Source organism: Clinocottus analis, unplaced genomic scaffold (genome assembly GCF_023055335.1).
Source record: "Clinocottus analis isolate CAN_PGR_092001 unplaced genomic scaffold, fCliAna1.0.p SCAF_8, whole genome shotgun sequence".
In the NCBI taxonomy this organism is placed as follows: domain Eukaryota; kingdom Metazoa; phylum Chordata; class Actinopteri; order Perciformes; family Cottidae; genus Clinocottus; species Clinocottus analis.
The window spans coordinates 21416636-21434511 of record NW_027176240.1 but is presented as its reverse complement, the minus strand read 5'-3'; the positions used below and the strand labels follow the sequence as shown (position 1 = coordinate 21434511).

Here is a 17876-nt window from a genome sequence, read left to right as displayed (position 1 = left end):
TTTAATATTAAAGATGACGTTGCGCAAATCTGTCAACTCAATTTTATGGAGTGGATCCAAAGGTCTGGAGCCAGGAAAACATATTTAACAGCAGTTTCACGATTCCAAAGAAAACAAACAATGAGCAGTTATTAACGTGTTACTTTGTCCAGATTCAGGGATATTAATCAATTTCTACATTTCACTACTTAATTTTCTTTCTTAATCTGCACTGCAACTTTTATTCTATTTTTTTAGCTTTCTAATGTTTTGGTGATCCATGCGTATCAGAAGATGTTTGCACACACAGTAAACAAGCTCATAAAATAATAAATAGACTTATTTCACTTCATAAAAGCCTTTAAATGGTTCCAGAATAACTGATGTTGTAGTTCAAGAAAGAAAGATATCATGAGATATGAGTGAGGTGCCATCAGCCCACCGTCCTGTGGTCTCACCTTGACATTGTCATTGATCTTGAAAGTAAACGTTTCATTCCACTCTGGACTTTTGCTGTTTGACACACTTTTAGTCCTGTAGATTCTTGTAGATGTTGAGGGCAGACACACAGTAACATAGCAGTCTGACTCAGAACCTGGTGTTTGACATCAAGAGAAGGATTAATAGACGGGGTTCATGCAACAAGCGTTGGTCATACAATGTTTACCCTGCGCATAACGAAACCCAAGTATTTGACATCATCTCGTTGACGGAAACGCTTTCCTGAGAAGTTATTTTCAGTTGAGAGAGCAGAAAGAAAGATCACACAGATAAATGGTTTAGAAAGCTGCTGTGTCAGGTTTCACACCTTTGGTGCTGATTGGCTAATTGTGAGTCAGGGTATGTTATAATACATTTCTGTTTTATATGACAAGTCCAAAAGTGGTTACAGTAGATGGATCGTACAGTATACGGTAGACAGGTCTAAATATGGTCATGGCAAGATCTGCTGCAAAGAGGTATTGAACCCTGTGACCGAAGTCAGAGCGTGTTGAACCACCGACACCCATTACTCACTCTAATGAAAGGTCTGACACCTGTAAACTTATCATGACCCCATCAAACAGCACCGGATGCTCATTGATTGAATTCTTTGGAATTCTTTCACAACAGCTTGACATTCGTGTTTGTTCCGCCTTTGGTCCTGATTGGCTAATCGTGATTCAGGGTGCTCATTGATTGAATTCTTTGGAATCGGGGAACTGCTGTTGAATATTAAAGATAACATTGCGCAACAAATCTGTCAGCTCAAACTTTATGGAGTGGATCCAAAGGTCTGGAGATAAGAACACATAATTAATAGCAGTTTCACGATTCCAAAGAAAACAAACAATGAGCTGTTATCGCGTTGCCTTGCCCGGCCCTCGTTAAAACGCTTTGTGTGGTTAGAAAGCTGGAAAAGTGATAGTTTTTCTGATCCCTATAACTGGAACAAGGTCCCTGAAAAATAAAGGCCTGCTGAGACCATCAGCTCCTTCAATTCAGTTTATTTTGTATCGCCCAAAATCACAAAAACAAGATTTGCCTCGGAGGGCTTTACAATCTGTACACATGACATCCTGTCCCAGGACCTCACATCGAATCAGGAAAAACTCCCCCAAATAAAGACAGTAAAAACCCTTTCACAGGGAAAAGGCAGGACCAGCTCCAGACACAGTGCTCCCAGAAAGAAGTATTTTTTTTAACTCTGGGAAATACGCGCCGACGGGAGGGCGTCACTTAAGACCGACATGAGTGACAGTGTTAAGATTATAAGAAGATATAGAGGCCTTATACAAACCAAAATGGATACCATACAGAAGTACAAATTAGCTTTAGTTCAGACACATCCCCGAGCACTGACCCCCTTCACACACACTGCACAACATACACACACACTGGTAAGGAAGACATCAGGACGGGAGCCACGTGGGTTGAACAACCCAGTGCTCCGATCAACGGGCTCCCAAGCTTAAGCCACGCGCCGCTCCAACGTCTAGTCGACCAATAACAAATGCTCTTGTTGATATAAATACAGAGAGAACGGCACACTTTTCTAGTTTTATCTCGGACTCTGTCCCCGGGATCGAACCACATCATTTGAGCAATCAAATGGAGACTTTCTACGCTGTGAATGAACTGAGTTCTTCAGCACTGAGGGGATAACCTCCAAGGACTATAAGGCCGGGGCACGGTGTGTTGACCTTTGAAACGGACATTGCTTTTTGACTGTCTTTCAACTCTTAAGGGGATAACCTCTAAAGAAAGGAAGTTGCAGTAAAAGTACTGTACGTATAAAAACTTATTGAAATAAATATTATGTACTCTGGAATAAAAGTCTAGTTCTCTTCTTAATAGGTACTCCCGTTAAATGGAAGGATGAATAAATATCTGTGTTCAACTTTCACCACGACATCCAGCCTCTCTTCTTCCTAAGACCAATGTGATCAGGAATCGATTCACATTTTGAACAGTCACGCTCAATGCGTGACACTTGACGTCGGGGATTTGGAAAAGGAACGAACGCGCCAATGATTTTTTTTTTGCCATGAGATATTGGTTGTGTGGCGTGTGAGCGTGTGAAAACATAAAAAAGCGTGTCACACGGTGAAACCGTGAGAGTTCGTTGCTCTGTAAAGTGATGGTATTTATTGTGTGTCATCCATCAGTCATTCAAATTAGTAGAGCGTGGGAACCTCCACACCACTGGCAATACCGCTCCATAAAGGGATGTACAGACTACGAGCAGCGTTTTAAATAATGAAGCACATTGTATTCATATGTGGATAACGTCCATCAACTTCTTATGGTGCGTTCAGACCAAAACAGTTGTGAATTTTCGCAACGCTTTTCCCCCTGTCTTTACCTACTCAACTTTACGTGGTTAATTTGCTTTTTTGTAACCATTCACGGCAGAAAGGGAACGCGGCTTGAGCCACGTTACCCCAAATTACCAGCACATAGGCCGTGTCTACTACCGAACACTTTACGAAGTACACTGCAATACAGTGCACTATAACACAGTGCACTAACTTATGTAGTGCACTTTGTCGCTGATAAGCGCTGTATCAAATGAAACACTTACGTTAACCAACTGGCGGAAGTGACGTCCGCAAATCTGCTCGCGATACCCGCGAAACTAAAACTGACAAAATGAACGCCCTTCTTACCCTATTTTTGTCCCTTGTGTTCCCCTTTCTCCAACGTATGTGGAAACTGTGACACCTCCACAATCGCGGCAGGAGGATATAAATAATTAATAATTAATAAAACACTGGCGAAATGGCTCCTCCTCTTCCGCTACGTAGCCAAGATGGCGCCCGTTCAGTGCGAGTAGTATCCATCGCTTTACACTACATTTTTTTGACCGTTTGCAGTGCGCCATCCGGGTACTTTCAGAGCACTGAATTCTGCTGGTTTTGTCAGTGTGGCGCACTGAGCACTGAAAGTCAGAGCTCGAAGTGCGCAAGTGCGCGGTCGTAGACACGGCCATAGTCTCACTCGCTAACCTAAACTGACCTGTTCACGTTCCTGTAGTTAGCAGCACATAGCCTCACTAGCTAACCTAAACTGACCTGTTCACGTTCCTGTAGTTAGCAGCACATAGCCTCACTAGCTAACCTAAACTGACCTGTTCACGTTCCTGTAGTTAGCAGCACATAGCCTCACTAGCTAACCGAAACTGACCCGGTCACGTTCCTGTAGTTAGCAGCACATAGCCTCACTAGCTAACCTAAACTGACCCGGTCACGTTCCTGTAGTGCTGATACCCAGATAGCAATATTTATCCGGCCCATTATTGGGCCGCATGATTGCGTTTCTTCTGGCCCAGTATTCACCCAGGTCCTCGGCCCGGAACTGGCCAACACACTCTATGTCTTGAACACAGTCTTTACACACAGTAGGCAATTGTACAGCAACGGAAAAGGAAATTAATTCTTCAACATTAAACCATCCCCAGGTGTAGACAGCAAGTGAAATCTTCTTTGATCTGGAGACAAGACACGCCACCTCACCTCTGTTCCACAGGTTATTTTTGCATTTCTTTCATCGTGCGTCTTAAAAGCTAAAAGTGATACTTGGTTTTTCTGTAAATTAATAATACTAATATAATTTTATTGAGCTGCAGTTTTTAAATGCTAACATATTGTCATATGTTTAAAAGATAAAGAAAATACAAAATTACCCAGTATCATATTTTAGCTTTTCACAAAGAAAAAGCAAAAACACATTGAGGAACAGAGCAACACAAATTACCTCCGATAGGTGCACAAATATGTTTTTGTTAGAAGTCAAAAACAAATACAAAGTTTAACTCAACTTTTATTAAAATTGTACAGTATTTGTAAAACAATGTACTGAATAGATAAACAATCAATATAACAATAACCAACAAGTTCATGGAGCAACAAGGATTTGTAAAACACAGTGGCGGGCCGTGTGATTCCTTCCTCGGCCAGCTGTCTGATATTGTATACGTAAATACACGTCGCGCCCACGTAGGTGCATACACCTGTTGTACCAGAGTGTGTGGTGCAGGGCCTTCTGCTGTCTGAGGAATCACAGCACAAAACCAGAGAGCAGCTAACAGCCGTCATCGTATTCAACCAGTAGTAAGAGAGATGATAGAGAAAAGAAAGAGAGACATGGAGAAAGACAGAGGTGAGATGTGATTGGTCAAAGAGCGTTAAGGAACAGGAGACAGGAGCTGCTCATTGACAACACCATCATAATACTTAGTGTATTTGTGATTAAATTATGAAATAGATATAACTGTTAACTATAAAAAAAACATATATAAATTAGCTATAACTTTGATTCTGTTTAGGCCAGTAGAGAAGGCCTAGCGGGCCCCTGCCACTGATAAAACAATGTAGTGAAGTTCACAGCAAACTGATCTGTTCACAGCCCATAGTAGATACCTGGTTGGGATGCTCTGAAGTTGTAATGCAAATTTAAAAATGAAATATAATAATTGAAGCAGCGAGCAGCATTGAAATGGGCCTCGCTCCATTGCGCCGGTCGGGACCACTGCAATAATCTTTGCAATAGTAATTGAGACCCTGAATTAATACTTTATTCTCTGCATTTTAACCCATCCTCAGCAGTGGGCTGCTGTGAAGCGCCCGGGGAGCAACTACGGTTCCCATCAAGCTATCTTTAGGTCACACAACATCGGGGTGGAGCAAACGTGTAAAAGCTGCAGCCTCCAAAACCATTTATCTTGGTGCTCTCTCTTTCGGCTCTGTCTGAACTGAAAATGACAAAGGTTGCCTGTCAACGCGATGTCGCATCTCTTTGACCATGAAAGTGACAGAGAGAATGTGTCTGAGACCAGGATGACGTTGAGGAGGTCCCTAATCATGAGGCATCCTCCTCCGATGAGTCCCTCAGTGTTGACCCTCCTGTTGTCTCTCAAACACCAGCAAACACACCATCTTCCAAAAATGGTAAGTCGTTTTGGTCTGGCTCCCCACTTCAACAACAGAGTAGACTTAGTCCTGCTGATGTCATCAAAATGCTTCCAGGCCCCACCAGAGACACCGCCAGCCACGCCCGAAACTAAGAGGCAAGACCTCTTAGCCCAACACGGTGGCAACTCCGTGAACTATTATCTCAGTGATCACGGAGGAAATAACAATCTTCATCCAATATGAGTATAATGTCTTAGGTCTTTTATCTCGCCCCGGGCTCAATCTTTAGGATTTTTGATTATTTCGAGTTAAGTTATAGGTTTTGGCGAGGGTGTTTCACAGCTCTGGGCTGTCAGGTCCCCACAGTGGGCTGTAACTTGTCTCAATCCGTATAGCGAGTGCGTGCATCGTCTACACCTTCTCTCTGCCTGTTTGACACCATCTCATCATTATACTAACACTGCACAGTTTTCACCCAGAGATACTTCCCTTAAGTCTCTTCGGTAGATTCAGTCCTCACTTCTGTATCTCACGGTTGGTGAACAGGGAAAGAGCGTTAAATTGTTCTAAAGAAGAAGAACTTTGTTTGGTGTCAAGTCACTTACTCAATCGTGAGGCTGAGATTTTTTATTTGCGCTCCAATCACTTACAACAATTTCAACTCATTGAAACAATGCTCAGTGTTGAAAGTAAAAAGAAAAAAAACGTATAATAATAATAAGGAAAAGTTCAGATCTGGTAAAAACATTCTTTCTCTCTTCTGTGGTCCTGCACTAGACTGCCAGGCTCTCTTCTCCTGATAGCAGAAGTTTCGTTTAAGTTATAGTTATAGTTTTAGTTGTACGTTTTTAATGATTACACTTTTTTACTTTCATTATTTCCTCGCTCACTCAACAAGATGCTGCGTGTTGAGTTGTATCAGGATGTAAAGATGTACATATTCAGTCTGTAAGGATGTTCATATGACATCAACATCACACAATACTTATTATTTAACAACGCAGAGTGCTCTTTACAAGCGTGGACATTGTTTTCACGGTGACGTTTCACAGCTGGATGAACTGGTTATGAAGCACACACACACACACACACACACACACAGGACTTCCTGAGGCCAGAAACACGAAGCAGGCTCAACAGACCCAGGTTATCTTTTGGTTATCTGGCTTAACTAACCCTAACAACCTCAGACATGATTCCATATTTTGAATCAATTTTTCTCTCCTTTTCCATGTAGCTATTTTATTATATTTACATTTTAACTACATAATTGCTGCTTCCATGGATATAACTCTGGCAGACATACACATTATATCATATATGTATTTAAATAATCAAAGGGCTGATTCCTCACTATAAATGATGACGCTGGGAAACATCAGCAGTCGTAGATTTGCATATGAGGCAAAAGATCCTGAGCTCCCCCAACGCAGAAGGTTGTGGGACACAGAATCAGATCACCGTTGTTTCATGTCCCTCAGTTGAGACGTTGGGACGTCGGGACGCAAACGTGGGAACATTAAACGCCCTCGTGTTTGGGTTCAAAACGTCATCCGTACCCGCACAAAGCTCGCTGAATTTCACCAACTCCTCCAGGAACTGCGTCTGGATGACGGCCGCTTCCAGCGCTACTTCAGGCTAGCCAGTTTGATGACCTGTTGGCTCGGATCCTTGCCAGGATCTCTCGGTTGGACACCAACTACAGGCGTTCAATCTCAGATAAGGAGCGCCTGTCCATCTGTCTCCGGTGAGTGTCAGTTTCATAAAATATATTTTATGCTTTCCACAAGACGGCAAGCAAACCACTTTTTAATTTTGTGTGTTCTTAATGAAGTTTGGATTCATCAATCTGGTGTCTAACAATACATTTATTTACATGTATCTATAATTGTATTCATATATTTTACTGCTTTTGTGAACCTCAGACTTTTGGTAAACCAATTTCTAGTACCGAAAAACCATTCGACCACCTGAGTAAAGTAATGGTTTTCACAAGAGATATGAACAATTTCCAAAATTGAGATGACATTTTTCAGCTTTAGGGTCATATTTTCTCCTAACACTTTAGCCTTATGGCAATGGTGCCTCATTATATAGAGAGCTGAGATTGCTCTGCAACTTTAGATGTAACACATGGGTATGTATCACATATGCAAGTGCCTTTAAAAGGTGATGAGACACCAGAGGATTCGGATCTGAATCTGATTAATTAACCGATCAAAAAGGCTATAAACAAGTTATTTCGTTAAACTGCAATGCAGTTCCAATTTATTTCAACACCAGATAATAAAGGAAGAGCTAAATATTTCGCAACACCCGTAAAGAATTAAAAACTCGAGCTAATGAGCAAAGTGTTTTGCCAAAAAGTAGGAGATTTGAAAAATCAATATCTATGACCGACCTGACATATCAGTGTCCTACGGGTTAGAGGGGATCTACCTGTGGCCCCGGGCTAAAGGGGGTCTACCTGTGGCCCCGGGTTAGAGGAGATCTACCTGTGGCCCCGGGTTAGAGGAGATCTACCTGTGGCCCAGGGCTAAAGGGGGTCTACCTGTGGCCCCGGGTTAGAGGAGATCTACCTGTGGCCCCGGGCTAGAGGAGATCTACCTGTGGCCCCGGGTTAGAGGGGATCTACCTGTGGCCCCGGGCTAGAGGAGATCTACCTGTGGCCCCGGGCTAAAGGGGGTCTACCTGTGGCCCCGGGTTAGAGGAGATCTACCTGTGGCCCCGGGCTAAAGGGGGTCTACCTGTGGCCCCGGGTTAGAGGAGATCTACCTGTGGCCCCGGGCTAAAGGGGGTCTACCTGTGGCCCCGGGTTAGAGGGGATCTACCTCCCCCTTTCCTGACCTTTCTGCGAAGCTCTTTAACGTTTAATATCAAATTATACTGACACTCAGTCAGGACTAGTTGACAACACCTGCTCACAGCTCAAGACAATCAAGGATCCCTTACAGTGACTTCTCAGTAGTACATAGTAAAACAGGACGTATTGGTAAAGCATGTAAACAAGGAAATACATCATACAGATTACATCAGTTACAAATATCAAACATGTATTATTATGTAGAGTAAACACACTATATAAGTACTCCGCCACCAGGTAATAGCTGCTACCGTTATGTGGTCTGCAGCGCCAAAACACCTTAGCCCTAGAAAGCCTTATTATAAGAAATAAAACATACATATTGAAGATAGATGATAGATAATGCAGAGAAAGGTGGATATATAAACCCTTCTCTGTTCCACAGCGTGTGAGATGCGAATGTGTTTGCAGTCATAGGGAGTGCAAAATGCCCTGAGTACCTTGTAAAGTACACATAAAATGTATTCTTATTAATTCTACCCTGGTATGCACTTGCCTCACATACTTTAAATAATAATGTATTGCATATAGTCATGCTAATGCCTTGGCTTCCATTTTGAAATACTCATATTTCTGGGTCACTTGTTTTGTTTGTGTCGACAAAAGCAAAGATCAAAAAAGATATTTACAAAAAACAGCTTGTTATTTGAGTTTAGTACTTCTTTTTTGATTCAGACAACAAAACAAATGGAAAGAACGCAAGGTATTTCTGTATTTTTGTTTGAAGATTTGAATGATAAAACAAATTATTTACCCTGACATGGACCGAGGTGAAAGGCTGCTCCCTATTTGTTTGGAGCGTGGCATTGGTTGACACGGTGCCCTTGTAAAATACCTTCAAAGGCCTACTGGAAGTACAAAGTACTGTAAGACATTGATGCTTATTTATGAAACAGTAGTTTATAATGTTGAGTAAATATCCTGTGCCCTAATTACTGTAGCATTAATATAGAGATGTGGCAATGAACAAAGCTGACTTGTCGAGGCAACATTGATAAACCTGTCGCTGTAAATCTGATCACTTATTTCTTTGTCTTGGATGCGCTCCTCTCCATAGCCTTACGCAAGGCTCCAAGGATGCTCTCCTTGTTGTTTAATATGTTGTAAGTGGTCAGGTCCACCAGAGCATCATAATCCTTTTCTGTGTAGGTCAACTTCTTGGTGACGTATGGAGAGTTGTTGCTGCAAACATCCACCTCCCCAGCTTTGAACTCTTTCTTCGTCTCACGCTTGACGCCTGTAAAGTCATAAGATAATGATATAATTGGTTAAATCACGTCCTATTAAGCACATTATAATACACAAGTATAGGTCTAGTTCTTATTGGATATAGAAAGACATCAGGCAGTTTCGTTGCCTTTCAAGTTGAAGATCCTGACATGACTTCTACGATAACGAGACTACCTTGCAGAGAAAGGTCGCATCCTATTGGTGCATTGCTATTGTTTGAAGATATCCAGCTCAACAACAACAAAAAGAATAAAGCAATATAAGCAACATTGTTGCGGTGAGCTTCAGCTACTTCCAATGGGCATACCTGGTTGTTTGAACTGCTTGTAGGTGACATTGACCAGTGGGAAGTGAACCACTATCGGGGCCTTGGGGTTCTCCTTATCCTCGAAGATGTAGAACTCCTTTTGAGGCTCCTTTTCCAGACTGGCAAAATCAGCATTGGGAAAGGGGATGTCATGGTCTTTACAGTAAGCAGCAGTCTTCTCCAGGACCTGATGGATTGGACATGATCAGAGAGTATTGTTAATGTTGATGAAGGACATTTAGAAAAAAATGATGCTCATTCTGTTTACCCGGAGGATGCGCTCTGGTTCCCAGGAGTAACTCAGAGATATGATGAGGTCCACATCTCTCTCTGGCCGCAGCACAGGAACACAGCCAATATTGATGGCATGACCAGAATCAATGAGGCGCAGGGTGGAGTCACTGGGAGTCAGCTGGTTTGGGAAGGCATCTGGATGCGTTTCTGGACAGGAACAGAGAAGGAGATGATAAAAAACATCTTCAACTAAGATTGCACAAATAGGTGGTCGACTAGGAAACAGAAACTAATATAACTGGCATGCATATGATGTCAATATGACATGTTCTGTGTTGAACTTTTAAAATCTTCAGACAAGCAACCAAAGTGTCCTTGAGCAAGACACTAAACCCTCAGTTGCTCGCCGGGTGCCTCACGATTGCCCACTGCGCTTTTAATAACTAAGGATGGGTAATGCAGCGAATTCACTTCCCCGCAGCCAGACCAATAAGGCATTATTTATTATTAGTATTAAAATTAGTATTGCCCCAGCAGCTGAAATTGAATATCTGTGGCCAGACCCTTCAGTTATCAAGCTCCTCTTCTATGGAACCAGCTGCTACTTTCAGTCCGGGGGGCAGACACAGTCACTTCACTTAAGAGTAGACTCAAGACTTTCCACTTTGATAGCGCTGATAGCTCGGACTGGCTCAGGTAGCTCGGGTCTAGCCCAGAGACATGCTGCTATAGGCTGAGACTGCTGGGGGACATCTTAGGATACACTGAGCTCCTCTTCCCTCTCCTTCTGGACGAATTAATGCTTGTTTTTAATGCACATTACTAACTCTAATCTTCTCTGGAGCCTTGGCAGCCATTAGCAGGGCCGCCATGGTGGGAGGCGGGACCGACTCCAGACACCGCTATGGATCGTGGCCGTGTCTGTAGCCGATGGCAGCAAAGAAAAAGATAGACTTGCCGCTAAAAAGCTCTTCTCAACTCCCACTGCAATACAGTTCCATGATTAGCAACTGTCGCCATGTTAAGGCACCATCCTCAGGTGTGTTAGGCAGGAGGGATCCATGCTGATCTGAGGTGACGAAGGTTGAGCGGGTCGTCACAAGGGATGGGTATCGTTTGTGCTCTGATCCGCACTATTTTAGTTATTGATACTAACAATATACAAAATCCTGTTGTTTTCAACGTACGGGTACCACGCTGCCTTTTTAGTATCGGTATACCGTCATCATTGGCAGGTGGCACCTTGCATTAGGGTATGAATTGGTGTGACTGGGTGAATGAGATGTAGTGTAAAAGTGCTTTGCGTGGTCGGAAGACTCGAGAAGTGTTATACAGGTATAGGCCATTTACAAATTACTCCTCAAATGTGCATGTTACTTGGACAGAATGTACCCTTTGCACTTTACTCTTTGCAGCTAGAGGCTCAATATTGTTCCAAAGTTTTTGAATTATGGTTGAAAAGCAACCGCAGGACTGTGAGTGCCTACCTTTCCAGGCAACAAAGTTGCTCTGTTGATTGTAGTCCCTGTGCATGAAGAGCCCACGCATGAAATTGTACATTTCAGAAACGGTTGGACGCATATTTGAGAATGTAGTCACTAAGCTGGTGATTGTTGTGGTTGGATTGATGAAGAGAGTGTCCAGAGTTGATGGTTCAGTGTCAACTGTCAAAAGAACAAAAAAAATCTCAATAACAACAACAGTAAAATGGTTTTGCTATTCTGTTATATAGTTTGTTGTATAAACATTGAATGTTTCTATCACATCTATGTGGTGTAAACAATTAATATACTAAATAAGATGAGAAAAATGCTGAATCATCATAGCTATGACATGGTACCTATGTCGTTGACCTCTGGTTTGGGCAAGTTGCTCCAAATATTCTTGCGTCCTGTAGCGTGCATCAATAGCTCGGTCATGCTGACAGAAATAGCACTGCTCCATATTCCTGATTAAGTTGCAAAAAAATAAATTGCAATTACCTTAAATTGGTATTGTATTATTGTACATTTGCATTGCAATAATAGAAGCAGTGGTTATACCGATCAGATAAGGGAGGCGGACTTCTGGGAGTTTCTTGACGAAATTGCCGAGAAAGAACCGACTCCCAAAGTCCTCAGTTCGGACAAATGCCCCGTACTTCTGGATACCGACCTCATAGGGCGTGAACTCGCACCACTCTGTGGACAAGATGTGTTATTTGGTATCACAAAATCAATCAATCCTTCACAGTTTAAGTTTTCAATATGTCCTGAATCTATATTGTGTCGTCAGTCTGGCTTTGTTCGATATTCCTATATTCATTTCTCTTGCAAAATGAATGATACATTTCATATAAAAACAACTAGACCTTCGTAGGTGTTACACAAAATACACATTTCATGGGTGGGCAAAGTACGGCCCGCGGGCCGCATGCAGCTCGTTGGGCGTTTTAATCTGGCCCGCAAAGTATAATACATATTCTTATTATTAAAAAAACAAACATCAATGACAGCAGTAAAATTTACTTTTCGCAGCTGGAGCCTGAGACCCACTGAGTGGAGCTACTGAGCTGTCAGGGATAGAAACTTCAGTCATGGTTTCACATTTATAAAATTATACACAATTATAATTATAAAATATAAAATTATACTACGGAACTGCATGCTGGGAAGTCCTGTAAACTCCGTCGCAGAGAGTCCACAAATGAGTTCAGGCTATTGGTCCGGCCCTCCACAATATTTTCTGTACCTCATGCGGCCCCCTGGGAAAAATTATTGCCCACCCCTGATTTACACGCTGTGTACATTATAGTCATTGGGCTTCAGTCACCTTCTACTTTCCAGAATATATGGTTAAGTGTCCTTTCTAGCTATTAAAGTAATAACAATACAAATAAAAAATATCATGCAGGATATTTACCAGCGTCAGATTGGCCCTTATCCTTCATATTGACAGCAGTGTAAATGGGTAAAGGGTTCTGGCCTTCATTCACTGCTCTCTGCTGCTCAGACAGGGTACTGGTGACTTTCTGTAATGTAAACCAAACATATTATTATTAATAATATTCATAAAATGTTTTAAATATTAAGTAGGGTGCAAAAAAAGAGGAACATTACAGATAGTAACTATTTCTAAATAGGATTCTTTCCCGACATTCTATTTAAATGATGCCAATCATTCAATCACAAAGTAGCTCAAAAGCTCTCTGTGTCTCTTTTTTATTTTTTTCTCGTCATGTGGAGCGGGTCAGTCCCCTCGGACCGTATGAACGCGTTGCGTATTGGTGTTATAGTGGGTCGGTCTGTGACAGTAACTCCAGGGACACTTTTTCCTCCCAGTCCGCCGTGATGTGGACAATACGGCACTCACTGAAGGCCGAAAGCAGAATCTCACGGCCCGCCACTGATGTAACGTCACCGTTTTGGTCAATGTTCACCTGCTAATTTAACCGCCACCAATATCTTTAAACTTTCTTTAAGAGACTTTCTGAAAGTTACACACAATCCTTAAGCGTTCAAAGTAATACACAGTATGATTAAAGTGACTACAGAAAGTGTTGAGCTGCTCACCTTCCCAAAGACAAGTTGCTCAAAGATCAGGCCCAACATATCAATGAGTGACACAGTGTAACCTTCTTGGTCTTTCTCAGCCATTTGTTCTCTGTAATACTGGACTTTCTCAGGAGAGAAGACACTCAGGATACTTTTAGTCATCATTTCCTTCTTTGCCGAGATGACAGTGTCAATGTCCTGATGTGACCAGTTATCTTCCTGGTACATAGTAGACATGGTCCTGTTCACATGGGAAGTCATACATGTATGAGGGGATACAATGATTTAAAATAAATGTATATTAGGTTTTGTCAATATTATATTACATACTTCACAAAATACATAACATAACATTTTAAAGAGGTACTGCACATTTGACTAAATAATATGACTGTACGGTGATAAAACACACCAACGGTTTATTTACTTGTGAGCAGTGCTGAAATCCTGTAATTTCCCCACTGAGGGACTAATAAAGGATTTTCTTATTTTACATGCCTACACAGACTCGATATAATAACATTATTATTCTTTCTTTCTTTTTCTTTTGTTGTCTATCTTATGCATTTTTTCTGCTGTATATGTGGCCTTTTTAACATGGAAGTCTATGTGGATCGACTCTTTGGAGCCAGCCTCCAGTAGCAATTCAATGACCTGGAGTTTTCGGCAATTCTGAATAATTTTTTTCAGCCTCGGAGGTTGCTGCTTAGACATAACCCGTCTTCTTCCCCACTGCCATGTTTCCCTGTGTTTAAGTACAACCTTTCTATAAGGCACAGCCCAAAATTTGATGGATTGCCTGTCTAGTCTATCCAAAATAAAACAACTATCATTTATGAAATGAATGAAGGAATGAAAAGTACTTTATCAATCCCCAAGGGGAATTTCTTTTGTCATAGTAGCAGCATCCCACACTTACAGACATCAAATGAAATAAACTAAACACCCAAAATAAAATACATAAGAACAGGGATGACAGATAGATACAAAAATAAAAAATATATGTAAACAAATTAATATATGTAAACAAATTAATATATATATATATATATATATATATATATATATATATATATATATATATATATATGTGTGTGTGTATATATATATATATATATATATATATATATATACACACACACCTATGGTCTACATATATATATATATATATTTATATATATATATTTATATGTATATTTTTATATATATATATATATATATATATATATATATACATACATAAACAAATAGAATATATAAGATATATGTATACACAATGGAATACACATGGAATACATAACTGTAGCGTATCCCGAGATTAAATTAAATACTGTGGACACTTAACTACTCCAATGGTTCACTCACCATGTGGATCCAGAAACACCGGTGATGTAAGTGACGGCATCCAGGACCCCGATATCCTTCAGGCCTCTCAGACTACCGAGCAGGCCCGTCATTGCTCTGGACCCTCCCCCTGAAGCCACCACTGCTACCTTCGGCACCTGAACAGTGAATACAGGTATGTGGCTTGAGCAGGTTTTGAGTTTGATCAAATGATGAATGCTATTTAGAAAAGTACAGCTCTTTGTCCTCCTGGTACACACAGTCATGTTGTCTGTCAGGGTATAGCAAACTGTGTGTGTCACAGGTTAAGCGTTCATGATGTCATAGTGCTGTAGCTTGTTGCTCTTGACTTCTGGCACACCTTTTGGACATTACATTGTTTTATCGATCAACAAAATGATTAGCAAATTGACATAGGTAGGGTGTTGGGGATACATGGGAAAAAAGTAAGAGACAGTTTCACTATACCTTTTTAGGATCTGTTGGATTGTCAAAAAGCTTCTGTAAAGCCTGTGACACGACAACGCTCCTCTTCTTCAGGAACTCTTTCTCTTGAGTTGGGATGTCAAAGTCCAGACGAATCGCAAAGCCCTCGCTGTGGATTTCCAGGTTTAAAGCGGATGTAACAAAACCAGAAAAAGGTCAATGAAAACATGCTGTTTAGCTTTGTGTTGGCAGTTTCAATTTTTTTGCACAGCTGAGCACTCAATGCACCCAGCTGGATGCCCAAGTCCATATACTTTTGGTAACAACGTATAGTGGGAGTAGGAAGCACCTTACCCTTCTTGTGTTTCCAGGTCAAAATCCACTGTGTCCTGTGATGAGAAAAAGGCAAATTGCTATGAAACATATATTATTTAAACTACAGCCCTATATGATCAAATTCAGCAAGCGGGCCCATCGATGCTTGGTTCGGACTTTCCTCAGATCTTCACAGGTCAAAACAAAAGGACCAGTGAACCCAGCTGCACACAAACATCTTACCTGATCAATGCAAACGGACACTTTGCCTGCCTGTTCTGCTGTTAGTGGATTGAGATTTGTATATGTTTCCTTTGGAGGAGCAGAAACAAAAGGTTGAAGCAGAGTGCTTATGGAGAACAGGAAAAACAGCATGCCATGTTACACTTTCTTTCTAGATCGAAGTATGCTGTGGCAATCATTTAAGGAAAATGTTTGCTTTCCTTGTTTCCTTCCACTTGTCCTTTATTGTATGTTCAGGAGATGACAAGTAAAGTTGACCAGTAACACCTTACACTTGTGACATCTCTCTGTCAAACAGGTCAAATTAAAAGACAATTAAAACTCACTGCTACTCCTAGTTCTGTCTCCAAGTCTCTGTTGACGTAGAATCGCAGTTTTGGGGAGTCTTTTGCATTAATTGTGTGATTCTCATGATAGGCACCCCTCAGTGTCAGCACCTTGTCCCACAGACCTGGTGAAAGAAATGTACCCACAAGAGAACATCCTCAAGCTGAAACTGATAAATACCAATGTTGTTCTTGCTTGGCAAGTTATACGTAAAAGTTATTATAGTAAAGTCCTAAATTTGTCTGATGAAGACTTTTTCAAGGTTTCTTGATTTTTGTTATTTAGAAGCTGCGCCCGTGGTCACCGCCATCCGGTCAGTTTAGGTTAGCTAGTGAGGCTATGTGCTGGTAGATACAGGAACGTGACCGGGTCAATTTGGGTTAGCTAGTGAGGCTATGTGCTGGTAGCTACAAGAACGTGAGTAGGTCAGTTTAGGTTAGCTAGTGAGGCTACGTGCTGCTAGCTACAGGAACGTGACCGGGTCAGTTTAGGTTAGCTAGTGAGGCTATGTGCTGGTAGCTACAGGAACGTGACCGGGTCAATTTGGGTTAGCTAGTGAGGCTATGTGCTGCTAGCTACAGGAACGTGACCGGGTCAATTTAGGTTAGCTAGTGAGGCTATGTGCTGCTAGCTACAGGAACATGACCGGGTCAGTTTAGGTTAGCTAGTGAGGCTATGTGCTGCTAGCTACAGGAAGGTGAGTAGGTCAGTTTAGGTTAGCTAGTGAGGCTATGTGCTGGTAGCTACAGGAAGGTGAGTAGGTCAGTTTAGGTTAGCTAGTGAGGCACCAGCTTTATAGATAGATACAAGTAACAGCGCATGGCAATCTTGGTTTGCCGCAGAGCCCATGCGTCTTACAGTTGATATGGCAAACAGTATTTTTTAATGCATTCAGCAGTTACTGAACTTCATTATTACTAATTTGAGTTGTGTCTTTGGATACTGAGTGTTTTGTAATTCTAATATTCACTTTTAGCTTCAAGAACTGAAGCACTATGTTCCACTATGTTCACCAGCTCCTTGCTAAAAGAGCTGAACGTTGTGAAGATGCTGAAATGCTCGATCAGCCAAAGTAAAAATTAAAGTAATAGTTTGTTAACTGAGGGTTAGTAACAAGTCACCTCTTTTACACGACACATGGTCAAATATGATCATTTGAATTTAATATCACATATTATGCGATTTTCACGATATTCTTTTGAGTCCCATGACGGGACGGTCCTTCGTATCTGTAAAGCTGACCTGAATCCTTCACTCCAAAAGTATTTGGGGAAGAGGGCAATGAAAGCTAAAGTAACTTTAACCTGACTTAATGAATTGAATAGAATACATACGGTCACCACTTTGTAGCTTGTCAATGTTAATATCCAGTACAGATAATGGCGCAGCCTGGAAGACACAAAGAGAGATCAGTTACTCTGGTGAGGGAATTCAAAATAAGATGAATGTATTAATAATTATTCTCACACGCGTCAGGACCCGCCTACTGTTTGTCAAGAGACAGCTAAATGCTCATATATCTATAAATAGTTTTAGGATTCAAGACAGCTTGTTAGATTGTTAAGTCTTCACCATGCTGTGAGAAGTTTAGACCCCTGCACCACAACCACAGTCTTCAGTTCCTCATTTAAAACCTGCTTGTTAATAGCAGTGCTGTTTTTCAGCCAGTGATCCTTCAGCAG

At 41.4% G+C, this 17876-nt stretch overlaps 2 protein-coding genes across 2 annotated transcripts in view; one reads left to right on the top strand and one right to left on the bottom strand.

Annotated features, from left to right (window-relative positions):
* Positions 1–6951: 6951 nt before the first annotated feature.
* LOC137779941 (cytosolic phospholipase A2 zeta-like) overlaps positions 6952–17876 on the top strand; it is a 51000-nt gene continuing 40075 nt past the window's right edge. Inside the window, exon 1 of the mRNA XM_068568201.1 lies at positions 6952–7119. Within this exon, the coding sequence (XP_068424302.1) occupies positions 7023–7119 (97 nt within the window). The 5' untranslated portion in view covers positions 6952–7022. The remainder of the gene's footprint in view (positions 7120–17876) is intronic.
* LOC137779760 (cytosolic phospholipase A2 zeta-like) overlaps positions 8703–17876 on the bottom strand; it is a 19787-nt gene continuing 10613 nt past the window's right edge. The window contains exons 5-16 of the mRNA XM_068567945.1: positions 15868–15936; positions 15664–15698; positions 15352–15478; positions 14905–15041; positions 13558–13780; positions 12908–13016; positions 12049–12186; positions 11847–11954; positions 11494–11670; positions 10041–10213; positions 9773–9959; positions 8703–9472 (exon numbers count right to left, since the gene is read on the bottom strand). Coding sequence (XP_068424046.1) covers positions 9258–9472; positions 9773–9959; positions 10041–10213; positions 11494–11670; positions 11847–11954; positions 12049–12186; positions 12908–13016; positions 13558–13780; positions 14905–15041; positions 15352–15478; positions 15664–15698; positions 15868–15936 — 1698 coding nt within the window. The 3' untranslated portion in view covers positions 8703–9257. The remainder of the gene's footprint in view (positions 9473–9772; positions 9960–10040; positions 10214–11493; positions 11671–11846; positions 11955–12048; positions 12187–12907; positions 13017–13557; positions 13781–14904; positions 15042–15351; positions 15479–15663; positions 15699–15867; positions 15937–17876) is intronic.